Source organism: Pelophylax lessonae, assembly GCF_965119305.1.
Source record: "Pelophylax lessonae genome assembly, chromosome: 8".
In the NCBI taxonomy this organism is placed as follows: Eukaryota; Metazoa; Chordata; class Amphibia; order Anura; family Ranidae; genus Pelophylax; species Pelophylax lessonae.
In genome coordinates, this window is record NC_138775.1 from 53,184,142 (window position 1) to 53,204,806 (window position 20,665).

Sequence of the window (20,665 nt, forward strand, 5' to 3'; positions counted from 1 at the left end):
TGGAAGCACTGGCTTTTTCTATTTGCTCCTCTGTTTTCTTTTTTATTAAAATATTCTATGAATTGGGGAAAGGTGTGTGTGTGTAAATCAGTAAATCAGAGTTTTGCCTGAAAGTATAACTAAAGGGAAAACTTTATTTATCGTTTTGGGTAGAGTGGAGAACCCCTTTTAATTTTTATTGTTGTCTCTGCTCCCATTAAGGAGATTCACCCTCGATTTGTCCTGTTTACCATTATCATTGAAAGTGAAAGTAAAAGAAAATCACTAATTTTGGGTTGTCCTCGGAAGAGTAAAATATTTTAAGGTAGGAGCAGGAAAGTCAGCAATTAAGTAGCAACCTTCAACCATCAAGGGAATGCTAGACTACATGTAAAGTGAAAGTGCAGCGCTTAATAATAAGACCAGTAAATATAAAATATATACAAACAATGTATATCTTATAAACTATAAAGTGCAAAAGTGGCAATGGTAAAAATAAACAATGGTGGTAATAAAGTCCATGTTATAACTGTAAAAGTCCAAAAAAAGAGAATAAGGATCCCGATGCAAACACAGTGATGAGACTTAAACGTACCAACATCCGTCCTTTAATCACCAATATGTGACACGTGACAGTCCACCACCCAACGGGGATATTCTGCTTTTCCAGAGAATGTGGACCCAGATACCATCGCACTCCATTGCAGTCACCAACATTTAAATGGAACCAGAGATGGTGTTCAGAAGGCAGTTCTGAAAGTCTACAATTGTAGCTTCACGATAGGACCGCTGTTTACAATGTTGTATCATGCTAAGCGTTGGACCAAAGGGATAAAAGAAGGCTTGGGCTCATGTGGAAATATCAGGGCAAGTATAGGATTGTAATCATGGCTCATTTGGGACGCCAATGTCTAAAGTGAGGCTTGGTTGGCACATAGTAATCACTCCTGCACTGGGATTCGTCGTTCCAATCCGTACAATGGTGACCCCTATGCCGAATGAGTTTTGGTGTGTGCGCACCATGGTTGTTAGGATGACGCATGTGCAGTTACCATGACACGCATGCATTGAGAGTGATAGAGAGGCTTGGAGCGCACTTTATGATGCCATTTTTTATCCAGAAATGAACAATCTGTATTGCAGGCACATCGGTTTTGATATCAATTAAAGTAATTACCAGGCTATGTTACATATATATATGCAATAACCGGGAATGCTCACAGACCCCAGATGATGTCTTTGAGGACAAAACGCGTCCGTTTTCGCTACTCAGGCCATTGCATTCCATTATTTCATGTTGGATTTTGTTAAAAGCGCTTGGATGTGATGTAAGTGTTTTACTTTTTAAATAAAACCTAAAGTTACAGTTTTACACTGTGTGGAGGCTTCTTTTATGTTTTTGGTACAACGCATTGCATGATACAACATTGTGAACGGCGTTCCTATCGAAAAGCTGCAATTGAAAACTTTCAGAGCTGCCTTCTGAACACCATCTCTGGTTCCATTCAAGTGTTGTTGGCTGAGTGTGATGGTATCTGGGTCCACATTCTCTGGTAAGCAGAAGGACTGTCACATATTGGTGATTGAAGCATGGACGGTGGTACGAATTACTCTCATCACTGTGTTTGCACCGGGATCCTTATTCTCTCTTTGTGGACTTTTACAGGTATACCATGGAGTTTATTACCACCGTTGTTTATTTTTACCACTGGCACTTTTGCACTTTATAGTTCATAAGATATACATTGTTTGGATATATTTTATATTTACTGTTCTTATAGTTTAGCGCTGCACTATCACTGTACATACTGTATATTATCACAATGTTTTGTCCATTGTAAAGCGAGCAGCTTCATACATAATTAGAATTAGCGTGGCATTCTTCCACATATAAAATGCTAGACTACACAATAATCTCATTTCAAATTCTCTTGAAAAGGCTCCACCAAATACCACATCTTTAGTTTTAGAAGATAAAAGTGGTTTTCTTGGAAATATATTTTATAATTTTCTTGTAAGAAAATACCATATCACAGTAGAGGAATGCAAATACCTTCTATTTATGAAGGTTTTTATTGTGTTTTAACTTATGTTTGGGGGTTTATTAGCTCACCATAAAACACTAAAAGTTGTACCGTCTGGATCTGACCACAAACATTTACAAGGACTGTAAAACTGTCATAAGAGTCATCGTTCTGCAGATTCCAATTATTCTGGGAAAACAATACACCACATTCTGCCTTCAGTGTTGTGAGATCACACAACAGAAACAAGAAGAAACTTCAATCTCAACATATCCCCAAGGCTTGACTTAATCCAACTTTATCCTATCAAGGGATGGACTGCGGTGTGACTTCTGCTGACTCGTAGCATACTGAGCTGAGATAAGAGAGCAGCTATGTCTACAATCTCACCAGGATATATAGCTCAACTAAAATATCTCCTGGAACATCTGTACACAATGCAACCCCTGGGCACTTTTACTCAATGGCAGCTTAACACTGTGCCCCTTCAGTCAATACTGATGCATTCATTGCTTTAGAGATTAAAACAGCCCTTCAATAAACAGCAAATTCCTGAAATATGAATCAATTAATTTTTTTTTTTTCACTGACATGGCCTTAGATGGTGTGTTGTAAGTGTTAAAGCTGAACTAAAGGCAGATATAATAGACATAAATGAATGCAGCCCTGTATTCATTAAACCCCAGCTCTGGGCACAATAAGCTTACCACGGTAGATTCGTTGAACAATCCACTGACGCAAAAGCCAACTGCCGTAATGTACACTTTCTTCTACACCTGGCAACTCTTCTTGTTTGCATGATGGGGGAACTACAGGTCTAAAAGCTATAAGTGCAGCTGTCCTATCTCTGCCCCCCCTCTCCTCCACATCCTTAGAGAGGGTTCATTTTTGTGAACGGCAATAGGGAAGGGAGGCAGAGACACAACAGCAGCGCAGAGACTTTCAGCGTTTACCATGGCTCAAAAATACAGCAGGAGCTGTAGTTCCCCTGGCATGTAAACAAGAAGATTTGCCTGGTGTAGAAGAAAGTGTACATTACAACATTTTTTTGCGGCAATAGAGTGTTTAAGTACCTTAACCCCAGTAAGCTTATTGTGACTGTATTTGGGTTTTCAATTTAAGGGTATTTTCCTGAATTTACGTTGGTTCAGGTCTTTGCAATCCCCTATTCAGCAGCAGTCAGAATAGGTGAAAGACGTGTAGGGCTAGGAACCACTCAGATCTGCTGCACGCAAATGTTTTGACAAAGAATTTGCTGATAGGACGGGAAGAACAGTAGGATGACCTCCACAGTCTGCAGCTGCTCTTTCACTGTCCAGTCAGCAGGGTAGGGTAAAGAGAAACACCACTGTGATCTTTCTACAGTCTAGAACAGTGTTTCTCCACCTTATTTAAGTTAAGGCGCCCTTTAAATTTATTAACAATTCCCGGACACCCCATTCTAAAATGTAAAAAACTAAACAAATAGATTTAAATAATGCAGCAACATCCACACATGTAGGATGCTTTGCCTTAGAGGTGACTCAAGCTCAGCTAACATGACCCCAGTGCTGACGGAGAAGGGAAAACAAGGATACTGTGCAGGTACCTGCCAACTTCCTTATAAATTGATTATGTAATTGGTTGTTAGGACGCTGACGGCTGGAAAGTTGTAATGGTGCACAGTTTAAACCCATGGCTTTGTGTAAGTAAAAGGCAGGCTTGATTTACCTGCTGACTTGTATACATTTTGGGGCAATATTTAGGCATTTTGCCAAGGCACCCTGGTTGGAAAAAGGCTGGTCTATAATACTAAAAGCTGTGTCATCCACCAAGTTGTGCTCCCTTATAGGGCTGTGTAAATCTCATATATGGATGAGCTGAAAAACAAATATTTGGCAAGTAAATGGGTCCTGCATATGTATTTATTTTGTTTATGTATCTGGAGTTAAGTTTTAAAGCACAGCTCTAGGCAACAATCAACTGTTATCACTTTCCAGGAAGCACTTTCAGTGAGTTTAAATTGTAAAATTCGAATTTTAATCTGAGTTTTTAGCATTCCTAAACCCGATGGGTTTATAAGCCTGGGTGGCACTGCTGGCTCTTAGCACATGATTTTTTGCAACCACATGCAATACACCGCCTGCCATACTGTTAACTATTCTTTTGCAGGGTGGCTTGTTTTTAAATGATCATTTTAGTAACCGAATCATGATAATGTTGCTGTCATAAATATAAAGATTTTAGCATATTTTTTATTTGAATATAAACCATAAACTTATTAAATACTGGTTGTCGAAGAAGATGGATGGATTGGACGAAACGGCATTGTTTGCACTGCTCAAGAACCTTCATGGAGAATATTATAGGCAACTTTTTTATTCTGATCTTTTCTTACCTCATCACAGGCTGCACATCGCGGCTTCAAACACTCAGCGTGGTGTCTGCCGCAGTAAATTTTCCCATCCTGGGAGAAGTAAATAAGGTCGACCAGCAGCTCATTACATATGGTGCACACAAAGCACTGGGGATGCCAGCATACGCCATGGCCCGCCCTTGATGCAAACACAGCCATGTCCCCTCCATTAATCTGACCTCCACACTGCAAGACAGGAGGAAAAGGTGATTTATAACAGGTCATCGCAGGATCACATAGAGACCCAAAGAATAAAAAGTACAAATTACACAGAAAATGTATTATAGGCTGATCACTCGTAAACAAAAAATATCTTTTAGGTGTTATCTACCACATATACACAACAATCTTCACACAACATCAACTAATTTATTAGCATCTATTGCAAAACTACCAAACTGATCACGTAAACGTATCCGATTCTAAACAATACAACATTTTGAAACTGGCCATAGATGAAAGGGATTAGCCAAGATTCGATCCATCAATAGGTAAGCTGGTTGTACTGAAACTGATCCATCACTCGACTTCAGTACAACCAGCCTGCCAAATTTTTGCATGCAATCACTGCTGGTAGCTATAGTTGCCAGCAGTGATCATTGCAATCTACCAGCTGGGAAGGCTCCTGCGGGCAGAACACAATAGTCCTGTGGGAGATATTCCCCCCGTTAACACAAATGGAAGCAAAGAATCATCTGTGGCAGTGATGGTGAACCTTGGCATCCCAGATGTTTTGGAACTACATTTCTCATGATGCTCATGCACTCTGCAGTGTAGTTGAGCATCATGGGAAATGTAGTTCCAAAACAGCTGGGGTGCGAATGTTCGCCATCACTGATCTATGGCCTGCTTAAGGCTTATTCACACGTCTGCAAAAATGATGCTTTTAGGGTGCAGGCTGGTGTTTGTTCTGTGTCAGTGGTGGGGAGCAGACAATGCAAGGCACTGTTTCATTTTTTTTTTTAAACTTTATTGAAATGTCAAAATGACATTTCATTTTTATCTATCTACTGCAGCGAGGCTCTGGTGCAGTGACTGGCACTGACAATATGTGAGCTCCATTGGAAAAATGCAGCATGTTGTAAACAATTGTTTTCTTTGTGCCCTTGCAGTGACTGCCGTTGATTCAGTCCACAAAAACACCAATCACCGCAAATAGCTTTCATCCAGCTTATCATTTCGTAAATAGAAACCTGGTTAAAAATGTTTGCAATCACCTTCAAATTGGTCACGCATAAAGCTAGCCATACACATGACTATTTGATAGAGCAGAGCAATCGAAGATACAAAAATGGTTTAGATCAACTCAATATAGTTGGGATTCAAATTGTTCCCAAGGAAACTTGGCAGAGAATTCCAATTACTTTTAATGAAATTACCAGTTTATTCCCATTTTTTAAATTTTATTCTCCTTATTTGCATTAAAGCCAGCTTTAACTTTGTATTACCCAGCTTTAACTTCACAACTGACCTAATCCCGGTGGTCAATTTAACTTGTTAGTGAAAAGGCTACTGGTAATTATTTGTGAAATTTGGTTAAAATTCACAGACTGGTCAAAACACTGCCATGTGTATGTCCAGCTTAGCATCATATCAACCTATTCTTTTTTTTCTTCTACAATTTATCGGGTGTCATGGAAAATTAGCCCATGTATGTGAACTGTTATTTATTCGTTACTTTAATAAAGATACCTATTATTGCGTACAAGGTCTCCATTCCTCCAAACGATCAGGACAGGCTAGAAACAAACAATTAAAACGCTGCTTCTTTAAAACCATAGGATTTCCCCAATATGATTTAAACCATACGATTTTTCCCAAAAAACTCAATGTCTAGTTTAGGAAATCAGCTGACTAGCTTTTTCAGCTTTGTAAACCAAAGCAGAATTTGTTAATGGTTATGTTTATAGATCTAAACAGCTCTGCCTTTGGAAACTTTAGAAAAGTTACTAATTAAAATGTAGAGTTCTTGAATAGATGAAAAGTGAAATCTGATTGATTGCAATGGGTTAAGGGACTTGGCACATCACTGCTGCTCTCAGCACTGCTTTGTTAAAAAGTAATTCTAGCTAATATCATGCTGTTTTCAAACAGTGCAACAGCTACCCCAATTAAATGTGTAGATAGTTAAATTATAAAATACCTAAAATCCCAATTGCCATTTCACCCCTATTTTTTATTATAGCTTTGTACCCCTGCTGTTATGAATTATGTCTGTATTTGCTTGGAAGAGGTTTTTAAATACAATTCTCCTAGTGAAAATGCTTCTTCTTTCTCTCACACTGCAGAGCTCTGTTCTGGCAGAGCTGAGTTACAGCTACACCCCTTATCACAAGTGTCCTTACATAGACTTGTACTGCACAGGAATAGATGGGACGTGTCTGTCCAGTTCTTTTACTGCATGCTGATTACTGAGTACACTGTGTCTAACCCTGGTGCCTACTGCACAGTCATATTTAGACATCTGATGGAAGCTGATGGAAGACTAAGAAAATGGAGGCTGTTAGTACAATGTCTATCTGACTGCATCTTTTTTGGCGACTTAAAATGTGTTTTATGTGCCAATATCCAGCCCTGCACTAACCCATATACAGTATACTGCCCTATACAGAGCTCAGATTAGCAGTCTTTCCCACCCTCTTTACGGAGAGGTCTGTAGTGGGTGATACATATGGTATAGAAAGGTTAGGAAGGGGCAATAAAAGTTATGCTATCCTTTATCTAAATGAGGCTAAAAGGAGATATGGTTGCATTACAAACCAGGGACCCATTTGTCATTCTTGGGTGCACCCTTCACCTCATTTATCTGCCTTAATCACATCTTAACCTGTTCAAATAAACAGCAGCGCTCAAAGTGTGTTTCAAACTAGTCCTCCAGTGAAATATACACAGACACTGTGGGAAGAAATCGATAGATCCACCACCAAGGGAACCAAACATGCAGCCTCTTACCAGATATTATTGGGTTATGCAGCCATCAGAAAAAGCATGTGTCTTTCACTTGGTCAATTGATCCAATAACATAAGCCGCATCAGCGCAAATCCCAGGGCATGTACATGAAGAAATGAAAGAGCAATCATTGCGCAGACGTCGTTAAAAGTATTTACTAGACCATTGAAACCTGCACACAGGATACTCACATTTTCTCCTATACAATAGGCATGAAAAATGGTGAAGATGTGGTGTAGAATTATTTCAAACCGAAAAGATGGCTGACCTCCAATGGTATGCAACACTAGCCTCATGTGGTTAGGCTCCTCATGACACGTCTCGTCATAGCTGACATCATCAGGGATGGCCCTGATGATGTCAGCTATGACGAAATGCGTCGGGAGGAGCCTAGCCACATGACACTGGTGTTGCTTACCATTGGAGGTCGCCCATCTCTTCGGTGTGAAACAAGTCTACACCACATCTTTGCCATTTTTCATGCCTATTGTATAGGAGAAAGTGTGAGTATCCTGTGTGCAGGTTTTAATGGTCTATAAAATACTTTTTAAGATGTCTGCGCAATGATTGCTCTCTCATTTTTCCATGTACATGCCCTGGGATTTGTGCTGATGTGGCTTATGTTATTGGATCCAATGACCAAGTGATAGACACATGCTTTTTCTGACGGCTGTATAACCCAGTAATATCTGGTAAGAGGCTGCATGTTTGGTTCCCTTGGTGGTGGATCTATCGATTTCTTCCCACAATGTCTGTGTGTATTTCACTGGAGGACTATTTTGAAACACACACTTTGAGCGCTGCTGTTTATTTGAATGTACTGTATTATCCTCTACCAATAGGATGTTGTGCTAGAAGCTCAAGACCTACTTACTGGACTTTGCTTCATTATTTCTTTTTTTCTGTTCTAGCGCAATATTTGGATTTTTTATTGTTATTACATCTTAACATTTTATTCCCATGTTTTTTTACAGGCCCATGAAAAAACAGACCTGTAGCTCAAAGGAACAGCCTTTGTTTGGTGTCCCAAGTTCAAGTGGTCCCCCTACAACTGTGCAGGAGAAAGTTAAACAAACTTAATTGTTTCTTAAGATAAAATAATAGTAAATAACTTGTAAAAAAAAAAAAAACATCATTACCTTAGCCTAACTTCTGAGAAGGAAATGAATGAGCCTATGGGTAAAGCAGGGGTTCCTATGTGTTCTGTAAAAAAGCCTATTGAATAATAAGCATACACTACTGTGCAAAAGTTTTAGGCTGGTGTGAAAAAATGTAAATTAAGAATACTTTCAGAAATAGAAATGTTAATAGTAATTTTTATCAATTAACAAAATAGAAAATAAATGAACACAGGAGAAATCCAAATCCAATCAATGTTTGGTGTTACCACTCTTTGCCTTCAAAACAGCATCAATTCTTATAGGTACACTTGCACATTGTTTTTGAAGGAACTCGGCAGGTAGGTTGTTCCAAAGCATCTTGGAGAACTAACCACAGATCCTCTGTGGATGGTATGGCATGATGGATAAATATCTGCCTGTATTTCCCAGCAGAGGATGCCATATATCCTATGTTTTCGTGCATAGTTGAGTCGCTTAGCCTTGTTTCCATGTCAGAGCTATGGCTTTTTGGCCGAAATATTTCTATGTAGACCACTTTTGGCCAGACTTCTCCGGACAGTAGATGGATGTACCTGGGTCCCACTGGTTTCTCCCAGTTCTGTGCTGATGGCACAGCTGGAAATCTTCTGATATGGAAGGGAAGGAAGTATGATGTATCTTTCATCTACTGCATTAAGCTTCCCTGGCCTGCGCCTACACTGCTCCTACAGTTGTCAATCATATATACATATTTAAATCATTGTGCATGTGTAACACACAATTCTGCATCGGTTGAATTCCAGTGACAGTCACTTATTTCCTGATTGTTGTTGCCTAAGGCACATGTCACACTGGCAATTCAGCCGTTAGTGACACCTTGCCATCGTCAGAATCACTGAGGTGCATATGCCACCTTACCTAATATAAGCACCTTCCTCTCTAGCTGGAATTCTGCAAATTCAAGATTGGTAGCAAATAAGCTGCAACAGAGTGACATCTCGCTGGTCTGGCCAGTGTCGGAACAAATCAATAGATCTAAAAATTACTTTACGGTAAATCTTTCAATAATGGCTCAAACTGAGAACTCACTAAAAGTACAGTCCACCTTTAAGCCTGACATATTGTGCATGTAATAAAGGTTGCTACATTGAGGCAGCACATTTATTTAGATAATAAGAGAAGGAAAACAGGACCTGCACCTTTTTATAACACAGTGCACCATAATGAATAGCTTATGCATTGTCGTGCGCTGCAGGTGTATTACTGTATTTGTACAGTACTGCATTAGAGCCAGGCAGGCAGTTCTACTAGAACACAGTAGCTACACCAATACAGTCACTGCTCCCAATTTGACCCCTGTACAGGTGCGGGTGCATGGCCCTGAACACAGACTGAGAAGTCTGCAATGGCAGCCTCCATGTTCTTCTCCGGAAAGGGTCCCTTTAAACATCTATCAATGTGCAACACCTCTCTAAGGAGTCAATTAGTCCTATCTGTACAAGGTATATAAAGGCAATACATTACAAGACTCAAAAATGCCCAAGTGGTGTATCCCTTTAACACATTCAAAGCCGCGGCCTCTAAGCACAATGGTATTTCTTTCATTATTTAGCCGCACTGGTCATTAATTAGCTCCCAGGGAGGCTATTACTGATTTCATCAAGTCTGGCTGCATCTAATAACACAAAGTGCTTATTCTTAGGATATCACATTGGATGTGATGCCTCAGGACTTTACAGTCTCCTCGGGGGGGCCTCTAGCAACCAAACCAGTTAAAATAAGTCTAAGTAGTAACATCATCCATGGTTGGGATTATATGGGGGAATAATGTTCTTAGAATAAAGGTTCTTAAACGGGATTGGAAATAAAGATGGGCACCATGACTAAATTCTCTGCAGTCTGTCTTGCAGGCAGGACCTTCATCACAGCTACACTGTAATTAGCGTCATTACAAAACCCTCCGTAAAGCTGCAATTATATTGCTGCAGCATGGAGATACGCTTAAGTGTCAGCGAGGAGACTGTGGATGGGACAGAACACTGGGGTATAACAGCAAGATATAAAATGAGCTTTATAATTTAATCACAACATGTTGCTTATATCCAGGAAAGGGGGGTAGTGGGTGTCCAAGCTATCTGTTCTAATTATACTGAATTTACTGCAATGCAGATAGAGTTTTACATAGGATTTGCCAGCCAGTGCCAGCCTGTGCCCTATTTAAAGCCGGGCAACAAAGACCATAAGAGGTGAGCCGCAGGAGAGCAAAGACCAGACTGCATCACTACTGAATAATCCCTGTTGGGTCTGCCTCTCTAAAATCTGTAGTGTAGTGCCCATGTGCTGGTTTTCCCACTCTGCACAAAACCCTTACAAACTGACAAGCTGCATCTGATGACTGGGCTGGCAGGCTAGTGCAGCTGCATCTGGTGGCTGTGGTGGCAGGCTAGTGACAAGCTGCATCTGGTGGCTGTGGTGGCAGGCTAGTGACAAGCTGCATCTGGTGGCAGGTCGCAATAGTGACTTGCTGCATCTAGTGGCAGGCTACAGTGGCAAGTGACACACTGCACCTCGTGGCAGGCTACAGTGACAAGCTGTATCTGGTGACAGGATACAGTGGCAAATGACACACTGAATCTGGTGGTGGGCTACAGTGACAAGCTGTATCTGGCAGCAGAATGCAGTGGCAAGTGACACGCTGCATCTGGTGGCAGGCTACAGTGGCAAGTGACACGTTCACCTGGTGGCAGGCTACAGTGGCAAGTGACAAGCTGTATCTGGTGGCAGACTACAGTGGCAAGTGACATGCTGCATCTAGTGGCAGGCTATAGTGACAAATGACACGCTGAATTTGGTGGCAGGCGACAGTGGCAAGTGACACGTTGCATCTGGTGGCAGGCTATAGTGACAAGTGACAAGCTGCATCTGGTGGCAGACTATAGGGACAAATGACATGCCGAATCTGGGGGCAGGCTATAGTGACAAGTGACACGCTGTATCCGGTGGCAGGCTACAGTGACAAGTCACATGCTGCATCTTGTGGGAGGATATAGTGACAAGTGATACGCTGCATCTGGTGGCAGGCTACAGTGACATGTGATACGCTGCATCTGGTGGCAGGCTACAGTGGCAAGTGACACGCTGCATCTGGTGGCAGGATATAGTGACAAGTGATATGCTGTATCTGGTGGCAGGCTACAGTGACAAGTGATACGCTGCATCTGGTGGCAGGATACAGTGACAAGTGATACGCTGCATCTGGTGGCAGGCTGAAGGGACAGGCTGTATCTGGTGGAAGGCATGTGGTCAGACAAAAGAGAGAGTTGTTTTGGAAGACAAAGGAGCAACATGGTGGCAGGCTATAGTGACAAGTGATACGCTATATCTGGTGGCAGGCTACAGTGGCAAGTGACATGCTGGACCTGGCGGCAGGCTACAGTGGCAAGTGATATGCTTCATCTGGTGGCAGGCTACAGTGACAAGTGATACGCTGCATCTGGTAGCTGGCTACAGTGGCAAGTGACAAGCTGTATCTGGTGTCAGGCTACAGTGGCAAGTGACAAGCTGTATCTGGTGTCAGGCTAATGGAAGCAAGTGGCAAGTTAGTACATGCTGCATCTGGTGGCTGGCTACAGTGGCATGTGACTCTAGTTGCAGGAAAACAAGCTCAGGGCTCTCACTGCACTCCCACTTAATAGAAATAATGCCATTCAGTCATCCTGACACCATATCAATCATGGTGTTGGGATTATTGAAGCTCTCTAAGTGATTAATCACATTGACTGGTACAGCACACACACATTTTTATACATGTAATGGAAACCCATGCAGCAGCAGTCCCCTGTGTTGCTGAAGAGATGGTAATGTTTTATATCATTACCTGCTCACAGATGGCTCCAGTCATGGTCACAGGGAATGGACGGACGTTTCCTCTTCCCAAATTCTCTCGCTTTCTTTGGTTGCTGAAAAGCTTTAGCTCTCTCTTCTCCTCCTCATCCAGAGAATTGCAGTAACGGACCTGTAATAACAGAAAAAGATTTGAGCTCTGGAACCATCTGCAATGACATGACTCATGCTGTTTGAGACATTGAAAATCAATGACAAGGAAGCATTATTAAATATTTAGAATTGTAGAAAAAAAATATTTGCTGCATTACTGCAGAAAAGTCATTACATATAAGATATACATAAAGGGAAATAAAAAAGAGGGACAGGTACACTAGAAAAACAAGAACAGAGGGTGCCCCAGCCTTGTGCTTTAACTTTATAAATCTTTTTATTGAAGAAATAAAACCGATGTGTACTCACAAACAGCATATGATATCAAGCTCATCATATCCACAATGCCCTGCATCGCCTGGTCCACTGTGCAAATCCCAACATGGGGAAGACCCTTCAAATGGCTAATGGGTTTCGAGGGTAGGTCCCCTCTTCTTGAATGCCAAATAATAATAATGCATAGTCTGTCATTAAATACCTTTCTGGATGATGCCAGATGATACCCAAGCTCTTCACATTCACAGGTTGGTTGTTTTGGACCAGTCATGTGATCCCGCACACTGAACCATAGTTGTATACATGTAACCCTTCTCATATACATGCACATAAACATGAGTACATCAGTACATTAAGGCCATATCTTAATCTTCCTATAGCAGCAAATGTTGACAGTATGCTGTGTCTTTAACGTAATAATGATCCCATAATAAAAGGATGTCATAATGCAATTTAACACATATCATACACTGTAATGTTCCATCCATAGCTGCAGACACATGATGGCACTTTGTGTTGCTATGGATATTTTCGGGTGATTTTCTAGCATATTTATTTGTTAATTGTTAGATTTCAGGACCTCGCGTTGTTTTGAGAAGCTAAGGCTCCCCCTAGTGATATGCAAATGAACCAGTTGGACTGATTTACGGACTAAGCAAAGGAAGCTCTTTACAGGATATGATGTACAGGAAGTTAGGGGAGGGGATGATATTTGAACAAGCATGTGGTCAGACAAAAGAGAGAGTTGTTTTGGAAGACAAAGGAGCAACATGTATGCAGGAAGCTGGAGGACTTTGGAGAAAGCAGTTGGACCCTGAGCAAAGAACCATGAAGACGATTCCATCTTGATTCCATCTTGATTCCATCTCCAAGTTGAGTGGCTGTTTAGTATAATTTTTGCATACATATTGTACATGCTTATTTGCAAGGAAGATAGTTAGATTGTGCATTTTGTAGGCATATTTTGTTATACTTTGCATTCTATGAATTGTGTATCCTACAGGTGTATGTGCAGCTTTTCTGTTAAAGTATTAATACACTGCAGAGGTCTAAGCTTCCTTGGCTTTTACCGCAAGAACCCTTTAAGAATCCCAAGCAAAACATACTTCTACTGGACATGGAGTGTGAGTAGTCAAAGAGGCCAGGGTATGGTATTTGTTCTAATTGCATTATGACATCTTTTGTTACATTAATAAAATGTATAGTTACACTATTATAAGAATAAATGCATTTGTGTTTTGTGAACCCCAGCTAGGGATCAGAGGAATGATTTAGGAAATAGATTTTGCAGCAAAATTACTAATTCGCCCTCAGTGGCATTTTATCAAAACAAAAACTCTCATTGTCACTGATTAGGCAAAATCTTCAAGAAAAAAAAAAAAGTGTTTTTTATAGAGGCATTTGAGCCATTTTATTTTGTAAACAATGGGTTAAATACATTGCCTCCTATTAAGATCTGGCTACTGGTTACTGCAAAATACATGGCTGTTCTGATACTGGATTATACACACAGCGTTATACTTCTGGCGCTGCAAAGTGATCTGTGATTGGACAAGGGGAGATATTGTCAGCCATTCACATTCCATTGTGTGAAAAGAATACAAGACGTTTTGCGTATGGAGGAGGAGAGACAAAAAGGGAGGATGAACAACGGGAGCTTTTGACTGTCAAAGTTGCTGGAAGTATAGCACTGTGTTTATGATCCAGTATCAGAGCAGCTATGTTTTTGCAGTAACCAGCAAGCATCCGAATTCGCCATAAAATGGCTGTTAACCCTTACATATACCCAGTGAAGTGACTGGCCTCAGGTGATGCAGAGACATGAAACAAATCCTCCTACATGGGTTATATCTATTTGGCTGCAACCCTACCTCCTCTATAGCTATTCAAAGTGCACAGTTTTCACAGCATTTATTAGCTCCAGAAGGCAGGGGGCAGGGATCTAATGTCACAAGCTGCACAGCATAGGGAGCTGAGTGTATTCTGACACCTGAGTGGAAGAAAATGACACACCCTCTCTACACAGTCCCATTGGGAAACAACCACTGCTGAGGTACTCAATCACATGCTGTGTGCTGGAGGGGGAACAGGTCATTTCCTGGGATTGCCAGGGAGTGACTCGTGCAGGTATCAGATGGAGAAGAGAGCAGCCAGAAATCAGACTGGATGCTTTAAATTGAGGCAAGTACACACCATATAAAGGACATGCTTTAATTATTTTTCATTTCAGAGGTTAACAACCACTTTTATGTCTTTTGCAAAATCTTGCCAAATAAGTTCTTCAAAGATGAACAAATATTTCTCATTAAAGTGTATGTAATGCCCAAAACTTAATTTTTCCAGTGTTTACTACATACAAATGGAGGACACTATTACTGCTACTTGAGATTCCAATCACCAATCACCACCAGAAGAGGCACTGATGGATTCAGGTAATTATTCTTGGCTTTAGAGGCTTTTTAAATGAACACAGATTGAGTAAAGGTATTGGTTGGACCCATAATTGCTCTTTAAGGTACTCTATGGCTTGCTAGCAGATGTAACTGCATGTTGTAGCATGTCATATCTAATGGATTTATTCAATTAATGGCGGTTTTAAATGCTGGAACCAAATGACCACATTAAAAAAGGGTCACAGACCATGCTGATAAGCAACATTAAAGCTCCACAGAGTTTTGCATACAAACTAATTTCTTCCTTTACAATAATCTTTCTTGTTGCAGGGCAATGAGCCTAAAATAACATGGAGATGAATTTAAGTCAAGCTCGAGCCGAGACACCAGGAACTGAAAGTTAAGCCGCTATAAGACTTTCAACCGATTTTTACTGCTGAGAAAATGTCTCTCCATGATTCACGCTAACATCATCCAAATAGGAACCAGGGCTGGAATGGGCCATCCTGCTGTGCCTTTGCAATGTAATATTAAAACCGTCATTTGTTTTGGGTGGTTTCCTTTACAAAATGGCAAGCAGTTTACCTTGAATGCATGCCGCGAAACGAGCACAAATGAGCTTCGAACCACAGCGATAAATCAATATTTCCCTAACATTTTCTGCAATTAGAAAAAGTATTGTTTGAAACTAATCACTTCATAATAGGTAATGTAATACTTGGTCGTGTTGTTTCATGTGATTAAAGTGAACCCGTGATGACAGGGATGGGGGAGAAACTGGTTTTAAATGTGCGGGTTCTGGGGTTTCATACTGCGTCTGGCTTCTCTATCTAGCGGATCACTTGATCAGAAAATAAGCATTCAGCCATTGGATGCACATACCAAGATACGATTACCAGATATTACTTAGGACTCTGCAGTCAGATCGAGGGGGTGGGAGAGCACAGCAAAAGTAAAGGTGTATGTCAAGACAAAGTTACAGCCCCACTACAAAGGTTACCTGCTCATTTTTTCAAGGGAAGAGTAAAAGCAGTTTACTTAACCCATCCTCTGCTTCCCTGTGCAGATGGTGCTCCCCCATGCACTATCTCTCGGCATCATCATGTCCAGTGCAGGGCTTTGAACACTGGATAGGTCTTGATGATGTTAGGATCTTGGATCGGTGAAGCATGGGGGAGAAGATGCTGCATTCTAGCAGTGCAGAAGATTGGGTATCTTCTTTTCCATGCTACATGGACCTAAACAAGATAGTTAACCCTTGCATTATAGGAGCAGCAAGGGGAATGTTTCAAGTTTCCTGGAGTTAGGCTTTAAATATAAAAAAAAATAAATATATATATATATATATATATATATATGCAATACATCTTTGCAATACATGAATATTTTCCATATGTTTTTCCTTTTAAAGCCCCTTCAAGTACAGAAAAATACCCATTGGTCTACCAGCAATGCACTCTGCTCTTAAAAGAAATATATGGCCGCAGCATACACATTCATGTTAGAACATCAGCATTGTAATAGCAATGCAAAGAATGGCTTTTCTATGCTTACTTGAAAAATTAGCTTTTATGTTCTGATTGCTGCCCATCTTTTGGTCAACTCTTTCCACAACTTCCTGGATTCCCTGCATGCTTTACAGCTTTTACTCTGCTGTTTATTATGTTCAATTTATAAGGACTACATATCCCACAGTACCTTGCTGCCTGCAAGGATTGATTCCTGTACTGAGTTGAGTTCACCTCCTGAAACTCCTCCTCTCAGCACCTCTGCAGTTCAGAATCCAGGCTCTCTGAAATGTGTGACACAGCAGTGCCTACTCACAGGAAATAGTGACCACATGTCACAGAATTCAAGTAAGTATATGTGTGTGGATCTTCACAAAGTAAATTTACAAACTTCAAGATTGTTCAGATTAATTGGAGTAAGCTATAAATAACTAAAATGCAATGTGGAAATGAATATATGATTTTACATTTTGACCAGAGATACACTTTAATTCCCTATTAAGGGCTAACTTTGCACAGCTTTTTTTTTTGTAGGCTGAGAGGGGTCAGCCCTGCCCAGTTTTTTCTTGTCCTTTCATCTTCACCTCCAAAACATAGACACTAATTGACTTGTAGTCCTAAGATAAGAACAGTACAGAGGGCAGTTCTGGCGTCTCCACATACCGGAGCAGTCAGCTGGCATGAAGGACATTGGGAGGCTGTGCAGGTGTCAGCTGTGCAGGTGTCGGCTGGAGCTATCCTGGGCTGCAATGTGGATGCCGGTTCCCTGATACAAAGCAGAGCAATGAGACTATGCGGCCATGCTGTTCAGCTGTCGCCACGCCCCGCCCCGCCCCACCCCACCCAGCCCCTGGGATATTGTTAATGAGTGTCATTCCACTTTTTTTTTTTACATTAAAACTGTGAACCTTCTACTGCTCGTATTGCAAGACCCCACTCATATATCAAGTTAAACTTTTTTTAAAAATGTTGCTCGTCTTGTAAAACGTGCATATACCATGTTACTCACAAACCAAGGTTTTACTGTATAACCAAATGCTTTCAACAGTAAAAGTGCATCTCAAAAAATTAGAATATCATCAAAAAGTTAATTTATTTTAGTAATTCAATTCAAAAAGCCCAACTCATATATTACAGTGCCTTGCGAAAGTATTCGGCCCCCTTGAACTTTGCGACCTTTTTCCACATTTCAGGCTTCAAACATAAAGATATAAAACTAACTTTTTGTGAAGAATCAACAAGTGGTACACAATCATGAAGTGGAATGAAAATTTATTGGATATTTCAAACTTTGTTAACAAATAAAAAACTGAAAAATTGGGCGTGCAAAATTATTCAGCCCCTTTACTTTTAGTGCAGCAAACTCTCTCCAGAAGTTCAGTGAGGATCTCTGAATGATCCAATGTTGACCTAAATGACTAATGATGATAAATAGAATCCACCTGTGTGTAATCAAGTCTCCGTATAAATGCACCTGCACTGTGATAGTCTCAGAGGTCCGTTTAAAGCGCAGAGAGCATCATGAAGAACAAGGAACACACCAGGCAGGTCCGAGATACTGTTGTGGAGACGTTTAAAGCCGGATTTGTATACAAAAATATTTCCCAAGCTTTAAACATCCCAAGGAGCACTGTGCAAGCAATAATATTGAAATGGAAGGAGTATCAGACCACTGCAAATCTACGAAGACTTGGCCGTCCCTCTAAACTTTCAGCTCATACAAGGAGAAGACTGATCAGAGATGCAGCCAAGAGGCCCATGATCACTCTGGATGAACTGCAGAGATCTACAGCTGAGGTGGGAGACTCTGTCCATAGGACAACAATCAGTCGTATACTGCACAAATCTGGCCTTTATGGAAGAGTGGCAAGAAGAAAGCCATTTCTTAAAGATATCCATAAAAAGTGTTGTTTAAAGTTTGCCACAAGCCACCTGGGAGACACACCAAACATGTGGAAGAAGGTGCTCTGGTCAGATGAAACCAAAATCGAACTTTTTGGCAACAATGCAAAACGTTATGTTTGGCGTAAAAGCAACACAGCTCATCACCCTGAACACACCATCCCTACTGTCAAACATGGTGGTAGCAGCATCATGGTTTAGGCCTGCTTTTCTTCAGCAGGGACAGGGAAGATGGTTAAAATTGATGGGAAGATGGATGGAGCCAAATACAGGACCATTCTGGAAGAAAACCTGATGGAGTCTGCAAAAGACCTGAGACTGGGACGGAGATTTGTCTTACAACAAGACAATGATCCAGAACATAAAGCAAAATCTACAATGGAATGGTTCACAAATAAACATATCCAGGTGTTAGAATGGCCAAGTCAAAGTCCAGACCTAAATCCAATCGAGAATCTATGGAAAGAACTGAAAACTGCTGTTCACAAACGCTCTCCATCCAACCTCACTGAGCTCGAGCTGTTTTGCAAGGAGGAATGGGCAAAAATTTCAGTCTCTCGATGTGCAAAACTGATAGAGACATACCCCAAGCGACTTACAGCTGTAATCGCAGCAAAAGGTGGCGCTACAAAGTATTAACTTAAGGGGGCTGAATAATTTTGCACGCCCCAATTTTTCAGTTTTTTATTTGTTAAAAAAGTTTGAAATATCCAATAAATGTTATTCCACTTCATGATTGTGTCCCACTTGTTGTTGATTCTTCACAAAAAATTACAGTTTTATATCTTTATGTTTGAAGCCTGAAATGTGGCAAAAGTTCAAGGGGGCCGAATACTTTCGCAAAGCACTGTACTGTATATGGCTTCATTAAACACAGAGACCAAAATGAAGCATGAAGGGGTTACATGCCCTTTAAAGGAGAAGTACAGCCAAAGCTCATTAGGAAGTACTGCTCCTGCGTACCACAGGTGTGCAGTTTATTTTACACTCCTGTGACCCATTTCCAGTCGGCTGACATCACAGAGCCGGTCCAGGCTCAAGAAAGATTGCGACTATATGGTCGGGATTTGCCCACATGCCTGACGGCACCAGGCTCAGCCTCCCACCGAGCTGCTGAGAGCCTAAGCTGGCCACTCCTACCCCTTCCACAGCCCAGGCCTCCAGTGAGCGGGGGGGGGGGGGGGGGGAGGGGGGGGGATACAGAGAAGAGACGCGGTGATTGACAGTTAACAGCTCTCTGCTCACTGAGCTCTGAGAACAGAGTGATTGGCAGTGTTTGATCGCTCGGTGTTAGAGCCGCTGGGGGACAGTCCGATGCTGCATCTACCTAGATAAGTGTGATTCTAAAAATGAAAATCCCATACTTCTTTTTTAAGTCGGCTGTGCAGGCACATACCACACCACAAGTACCACTTTGTCATTAGTTTTAGCACTTAACAGATTTAAAGACTGCGTTCACCATTTGCACCATATTACACCTGTATTTAGGGATTAACATGGTGCAGATGCCCACCATCTTATCTCATGATAGTGGGCAGGGGTTATTCCCCGTAACTGCTGTCACATTTAAAAATTGGTACTGCTAAACAGGGCTCTGCCCACACAGCCGTGTCATTCATCATTCATTCACAGGGATCTGTGAATGGATAATAGTTTTGAATACGGTATATACAGTAGAGTAAGCACACTACATAGCCAAACTACTTTAGCAATAAGTTTGTATTGGACATACATACAATTGTACAACAGGTACAGATTACCAAGTATGTCATCTAACATCAAGCATAATACTACCAAGATATTCACTCCAGACCCTTGTAAAAAGGGAGAAGAGGAAGAAAAACCAAACTACTGTTTTAGGGATGTAAAAACCCCCTTTCTCAAGAACCTCCTACCTCATAATAGGGTGGCACAGTGGTGTAGTGGTTAGCACTTTCACCTAGCAGCAAGAGGGTTGCTGGATCGAATCCCAACCATGACACTACCTGCCTGGAGTTTGCATGTTCTCCCTGTGCCTGTGTGGGTTTGGGTACTCCGGTTTCCTCCCATGCTCCAAAGACATGCTGGTAGGTTAATTGGATCCTCTATAAAAAAAAAAAAAAATTGGCCCTACTGTGTATGTATGCGAGTTAGGGACCTTAG

The 20,665-nt window shown here is 41.1% G+C and overlaps 1 protein-coding gene across 2 annotated transcripts in view; it reads right to left on the reverse strand.

The window, feature by feature from the left end:
* PRICKLE2 (prickle planar cell polarity protein 2) overlaps positions 1-20,665 on the reverse strand; it is a 462,431-nt gene that overhangs the window by 59,548 nt on the left and 382,218 nt on the right. For both annotated transcript variants that reach the window (XM_082265402.1, XM_082265403.1), the window contains 2 exons: positions 12,326-12,463; positions 4,381-4,584 (listed from right to left, as the gene is read on the reverse strand). In XM_082265402.1, coding sequence (XP_082121528.1) covers positions 4,381-4,584; positions 12,326-12,463 — 342 coding nt within the window. The remainder of the gene's footprint in view (positions 1-4,380; positions 4,585-12,325; positions 12,464-20,665) is intronic.